Source organism: Podarcis pityusensis (genome assembly GCF_964106645.2).
Source record: "Podarcis pityusensis genome assembly, chromosome: 1".
Lineage (NCBI taxonomy): Eukaryota > Metazoa > Chordata > Lepidosauria > Squamata > Lacertidae > Podarcis > Podarcis pityusensis.
In genome coordinates this window covers 51,653,163-51,659,162 of record NC_138028.1, presented here as the reverse complement: position 1 = coordinate 51,659,162, position 6,000 = coordinate 51,653,163, and the positions used below count along the sequence as shown (strand labels likewise).

At 47.0% G+C, this 6,000-nt stretch overlaps 1 protein-coding gene across 3 annotated transcripts in view; it reads left to right on the top strand.

The window, feature by feature from the left end:
- The first annotated feature begins 1,933 nt into the window (after positions 1-1,933).
- Positions 1,934-6,000, top strand: part of MAPK8IP1 (mitogen-activated protein kinase 8 interacting protein 1) — a 66,160-nt gene continuing 62,093 nt past the window's right edge. Inside the window, exon 1 of one of the 3 annotated variants that reach the window (XM_081001692.1) lies at positions 1,934-2,160. Coding sequence is in view for 2 of the 3 variants with exons in the window: in XM_081001690.1 (XP_080857816.1) it covers positions 2,817-2,902 (86 nt within the window). In the remaining variant the exon portion in view is untranslated. Of the gene's footprint in view, positions 2,161-2,304; positions 2,903-3,993; positions 4,020-6,000 lie in introns of those variants that run through there. The other 2 variants (XM_081001690.1, XM_081001689.1) reach the window with 2 other exon arrangements.

Here is a 6,000-nt window from a genome sequence, read left to right as displayed (position 1 = left end):
TCTATATATACATATACGGTAGTTTCGATTCAATGTTTAATTGGTTTTTAAATGATTTTTCCCTATGTTTTTAGTGGTTCTTTTATCTGGAAGTTGCCCTGAGGTCCTGCCAGGGAAAAGGGGATAGATGATAGATAGATAGATAGATAGATAGATAGATATCATCCTGAAGCAAAGTTCTTAACCCGAGGTACTATTTCTGGGTTAGTGGAGTCTGTATCCTGAAGCGTATGTAACCTGAAGTGTATGTAACCCAAGGTACCACTGTAATAATAATAATAATTGCTTGCCAGAGGCAAGCGTTGTGAGATTCTAGGAGTTCCAGGCACATACCCAGGGTTCGTATTTCTTTCACAATGAAGTGCAGCAGAGACTGTGGTGTATTTATGATATATGGTTTATTTACACATATATACAACCTGAATTTACAACAGAGGGATTCACAGCATTAACACTCCAAACAGTCATTGCTTATCCCAGCATTGAATTCAAACAGAAATCAATCACGGCTCTCTCTCTCTGGTTCCCAGATTGCAGCTTTTCTTCCAATGTCTAGCTTCCAGGTCACATAATTTTCAACTCTTGCCTTTGGACATCTAACTACCAGCCGCTTAAGGGAGGGCCCCCCTCATTTGCCATCTAGCACAAAGCCACTCCATTTAATGGTCTAGGCCAGAGCTTTCCAAACTGTGTTGCAACACATTAGTGTGTCGGCTGCAATGTGTAGGTGTGTTGTGTGAATGCTGCCTGTGCTCCTCCCAGGGCTGGAAAGGAGTACGTTTAACCTCCGGTTTGCTAGTAAAACACAATTACTGTGTCGCGCAATGATGCCTGTCTAAAAAGTGTGTCACCAACATGAAAAGTTTTGAAAGCTCTGGTCTAGGCTATCGCCTCATCATGAATTTGAATCCTTGCTTATATTTTAACACTTGCTGGATCCAGGGATCAGAACAGTCTTGGCCTATAGCCTACTCCCTGTCCAAACTCCTAACAATATTAATTCAATGAAAGAGAAGGGTCCCACAAAAAACACCTTAACTGTCCAACATTGCCAGCATATAGTGAAAGCTATACAATTAAGTTGCTAAATGCACCTGTTTGGAGGGAGTTCCACAAATGAGGGGCTGCCACAGCCCTCTCCTGGGCCACCATACTTCTGAGTGTACTACCTCTGCAGATCTTAAGAAAGACAGCCATGTTCAGCAGTCTTCCAACTATTTGGGGCCTAAGTCATTTGGGGCTTCAAACACTAACATGAGCACCTTGAATTGAACCTGGAAATGAAATGTCAACCAGTGCAGCTGTTTTAAAATGGGAGTTATATGAGCTCTAAAGGGGACCCTGGTCAGTAATCCAATAGCTGCATTGTTGATCCACTGACATTTCTAAATGCTCTTCATTGCAACAAATACATGCCCCTTTTCAGTGAAAACTGACCTAATTACTGTGGGCACCTCCAGACTGATGGGCTTTTGCTGCAGGTGTATTCTGTAATTTTTTTGTGGATACAATAATAGCACATTAGAGGTGGATTTATACAGGACCATCCACATCCCATTCTACTTTATTAGCTGTTCCGTGATGCTTCCCCAATGTTACTGCATTATTACCACCTGGAAGGGGCTAAATGGCAACAAAAGTGGGACAAAAAAACAACAACACCCAGCAAAACATTTGTGGTATGGAAAGTTATGGGATGTGCACTGATGAGAAGTGAAGCAGTATGTCTGCCCCCAATCTTTTTGCATTGCAGGTGTAAATAGTATTGAAATTGCGATAGTGTATAACCACCCACCCCATTCTGTCATGAGCACCAATAGGAGATCGTCTGGAAGGGATGCCTGCCTCCTCAAATGAGACCTAAATGCCAGTTGATTTCCTCACATTCCTGCCTGATTGTTCGCGTTTCCGCACGTCTGTCGCCCTCCTGCCCTGTCCGAATTTAGACTGTAAGCTCTGTGGGGGCAGAGACTGGTCTCTGCAATGAACGTGCAATGAATGTACGTGCGCTGGTGGCGCTGTACTTACGGGATTTCCGAGCGAAACTTACAGGCCGCCCTTTACTACAAAGAAAACACCACGCAGTCAAGGGGGGATTCTCTCTGCACACATAAAGCACGCCTACACGAATATGCACGCACAGATCTAGAGCAGCTTCAGGTACAGATCCCCAGGCCCGGCTTCTTCTACGCGCAGCGCGCAACCGCCTCTTTGGCTCGGGCGACTCCTCTCCCGCTCCCACCTGCTTCCCAGCCACTCCCGGAGAGCTCCTCCTCCGGCTTCCCCTCCCTGCAAACCCCACCCCGGAGGCCCGAGGCCCGCCTTTGCGCCGCTTGCTTTTCCTCAGGCGCCTTTTGGCTCTGCCGCCGCGCAGGCCGCCTGCCTGTGCCTGGTGGGGGCGGCCCGCTTCACCTGCTGCTGCAGCAGCTCCCCCTGGCAAGAGGAGGCGGGAAGCGGGTGGTGGTGGGTGGGCTTGGCCGGCCTGCTGCATCCAGCCGTGGGGTGGGGTGGCGACGACATCTGCCTTGCAGCTGCCGCCGCCACAGAGGTGGGAACCTGCTTGGGCTCGGAGGAGCATCAGCGGTAGCGCCTCTTCGCGCTCACGCGCTTCTACCCCCACCGGCTTCCTCCTGCTGATCCTTCCGCACCGCGCTCACCCCCTTCCCCGCCACCCACCCGCCGCCGTCGCCCTCCTCGCCGGTAAATAATCGCTGTCTGGTTGCCCCGCTGAGCCCTCCCTCCGCCGTGCCTGCCTGCCTGCCTGCCAGCCTCGGCATCCCCCTCCCCCTCGCCTCCCGCCTGCATGGAGAGGGAGAATGGCGGAGAGAGAGAAAGGAGCCACGTCCCCGACCGGATCCTCCCCGTTCTTGGGGCTGCACCTCGCCTCGCCCCCCAATTTCAGGTACCGGAGCTCCCCCAGTCCCCATCTCGACCGCCCTTTGCAATGGGAGATGCTTCGCCGCCAGGGGAGGTTGGGGGGCAATAGGCACTGCTCTACCCTACCCTGCCACCCCACCACCCCTTGCCCACCGCCTGCGTTTCAGTTCAAGGGCCCCTCAACACGATCCCGGCCCCGATGGCCCTTTTCCCTCCCCTTCTGTGTGGGGTGGTTGCTAAAGAGCGAGGCTCTCGTCATCCTCAGTTGTATCCGCCAGCTACTACATCCTAAGGATCTGGGTAAACAGATCCTTCCTATCCCCAGCACAGAAGGTGAATTGGGTGTGTGGAGGGGGTGTTGAGTAGGTGAGGAAGATAATAGAGAAAATGGGAGATCCTTCCCCATCTACCCCACTTCGTGCCCATCCATAAAGAGGCAGTGGACAGAGATTGGGGGGGGGGCTTTATTTTTTGCTCCTCAAGACTGTGACATGGCAAGTCGTGGACCAGCAGGTGGGTGCCAATAGTGTGTCTCCCTCCCGCTGCTCCTTCTTCTGGAACAGGTGGGGTACCTGCCTATGGCTAGCGTATGACTCTTGGAAGGGGGAAAGGGAGGCAAGCTGCCTTTGGAACACCAGCCGCTCACGCAGAAAGGAGGACAAGGTGTTTTTTTTCCTGCTGGGGAAAAGCCTGCTGGCTTCCTCTTTCCACTTCCATGAATATGATTGATAATGGGATCTGCACAGATTCCTACCTCGGTAAGCTACAGATTGCACCATCTCCCTCTGACACTGTCTCCTTCCCACAGCATGACACACATGCACTCCCCACAATATACACACAACCCCAACTAAAGCTTCTCATGCTGTTCCCGACCTTCCATTTGCACAAATTTCCCTCACGCTGTTCCACATAAAGCTTCCCTACTCCTGAAAGATCAATACTTCCTTCCTACGCAAATCTCCTTAGAGAAAAATGTTGTCTTAAATATGGACACCTACAAAACTGCCATTCTCCCACTGTATCAGAACCACCCATCGCAGAAGGTTTGGGGAAGATTTGTAGCTGGCTGATGAGAGGGTTTAGGTATCTGCAAGACCATTTTGGGTTTGAATTGTGAGGTGAAATACCATGCCTATAAGGTATGAGCAACAATTGAAAAGGCAGTTGGGGAAACCTTGAACCACCTGTCTATGATTACATAGACTGGTTATGATGCCTCCTTGGCATCTACAGCCCTGCTCTTGAAGGTGTTTGGTGCAGCTAGGTAATTGGTCAGTTCCCCCATATTTGTTAATACAATTGTTTGTATCTGGCTTCGTATTGGTTTTTGGTTTTTTTAAGGATTTGTGGGGCTGGGTTTCATTGCTGTTATGAGCTGGTTTCTAATAATTAGATCAGCCGGTTTCTAATAATTAGCTCCATTTCCTGATTGGTATACATTGCAGAGTGAAATGCTTTCTGACCTGGAACGGAAGCCAAAATCTGTGATATATTCTTCATGTTGCAAGATTTCATAGTGTCTTTTGATATGAACTGCTTGCAAGAAAATGTTTGATCAGGGGTTCATAATGGAGGGAAATCAACTCTGATGTAGCTGTTTTATGAGATGTTTTGGACACTGCAAAGGTCAGGTTTTCTGTGTTACTTACACATTCTGTTTTGTGTATAACTTTTGTGTGTCTGTTTTATTGAAATGTTAGAGCTAGAAGGGGCCAGAAAAATTATAATGTTGTCCTTGGGACAGGATTCTTCATGTATAAACCACCCCCTCTCTTGCTGAAAACAGCAAGAGGTAAGCAAGCTTCCTTCAAATTAAAATCATGAATCTGGCAGTAATGATGCTAGTGGATGAAGTATGTAACAGGATAGGGATTTTATATTTCTTATTTATTACTTTGAGGTTTCCAAAGACAAGTATTTAAGGACAGCTTTTTACAAGTGGTCATAAACTTTGTCTTATGTATAGCTTTGCAAATGAAAAAAAAAAAGGATGCTTTTGCATTCTAGTTCAGATCCAGTACTGGCAGAGCAACATCTACTGCCCCACACAGTAGCCAGTCTGTGTGTGTCACTTAAAAAAATATAGAGGGGGAGGCATCTAGATCTGCATAGGAAAGAGACCATCTTGAACACAATTTAGAGAAACAAAATGAGGAGGGAAAGGTCACAAATTGCCATAATGTCTTCACCGGGCTGAGCCTCAGACCTTTCATCAAGAACTAAACAGCAGCCCTGCTTGGATGAAGCCAAAGGTCCATCTAGTCTGGTGCCATAACTCTAACAGTAGCCAGCCATATATTTCTGGATTGACGAAGTCCTTATTTTTATCTGTTGTGAAACAGATCAATTCCATTGGGTTATCCTGAGTTCTGGTATTACATGAAAGGGAAAGGGGGAAAAACCATATATATCCCTTTCTGCACACCTCTCAGAACTTTATAAAGGTCACTCATGCCTTGCCTGCCCCACAAGGTGTGTGTGTGTATGACAATGAAAAAGCCTAAATTAATTTTAGCCTTTCCCCATAGGTCAAGAAGCTCCAGGTCTTAAGTAGTAGCTACACTGATTTTTTTTTTTTAAAAAAAGAGATTGTGCTACTGACCTTTGAATTATCCATCACTTTCTGAATTAGCCTGAACTGACAGTTTGTCTTTTTAAAAAATACTGCTGAATATTATTTTTCAATGAGTTATTCAGCATGAATGGCCCCATCTCCTCTTGGAAAGGCATAATCTGTTCAAACCCCCTCATTGCTTTTAACAGAGTGTGCATCACTTTGTACTTACTCACACTGCATCTCGCTTGCCATCTTACTGCCCAGTCATCCAGTTTGGAGAGATTTATTTGGGGTTACTTGAAGTCTGCTTGGATTTGCATCATCCCAAATAATTTTGTGTTTATCTGCAAACGTGACTGCCTTGATGCTCGCTCTGTCGTCTGCTCGTTTATAAATGAATTAAATAGCATTACAGCTCTTGAGGTAACCCCACTTCTTAATTCCCTCTATTTTTAAAGGCTACCCGAATGTTCCTGTATTCAGCAAAGTCCAGATTTTTAAAAAAGATGATCCAAGCATATTTAAGCACCTTGAAGCTCCATTGACTTCTGTGGGACGGTTCA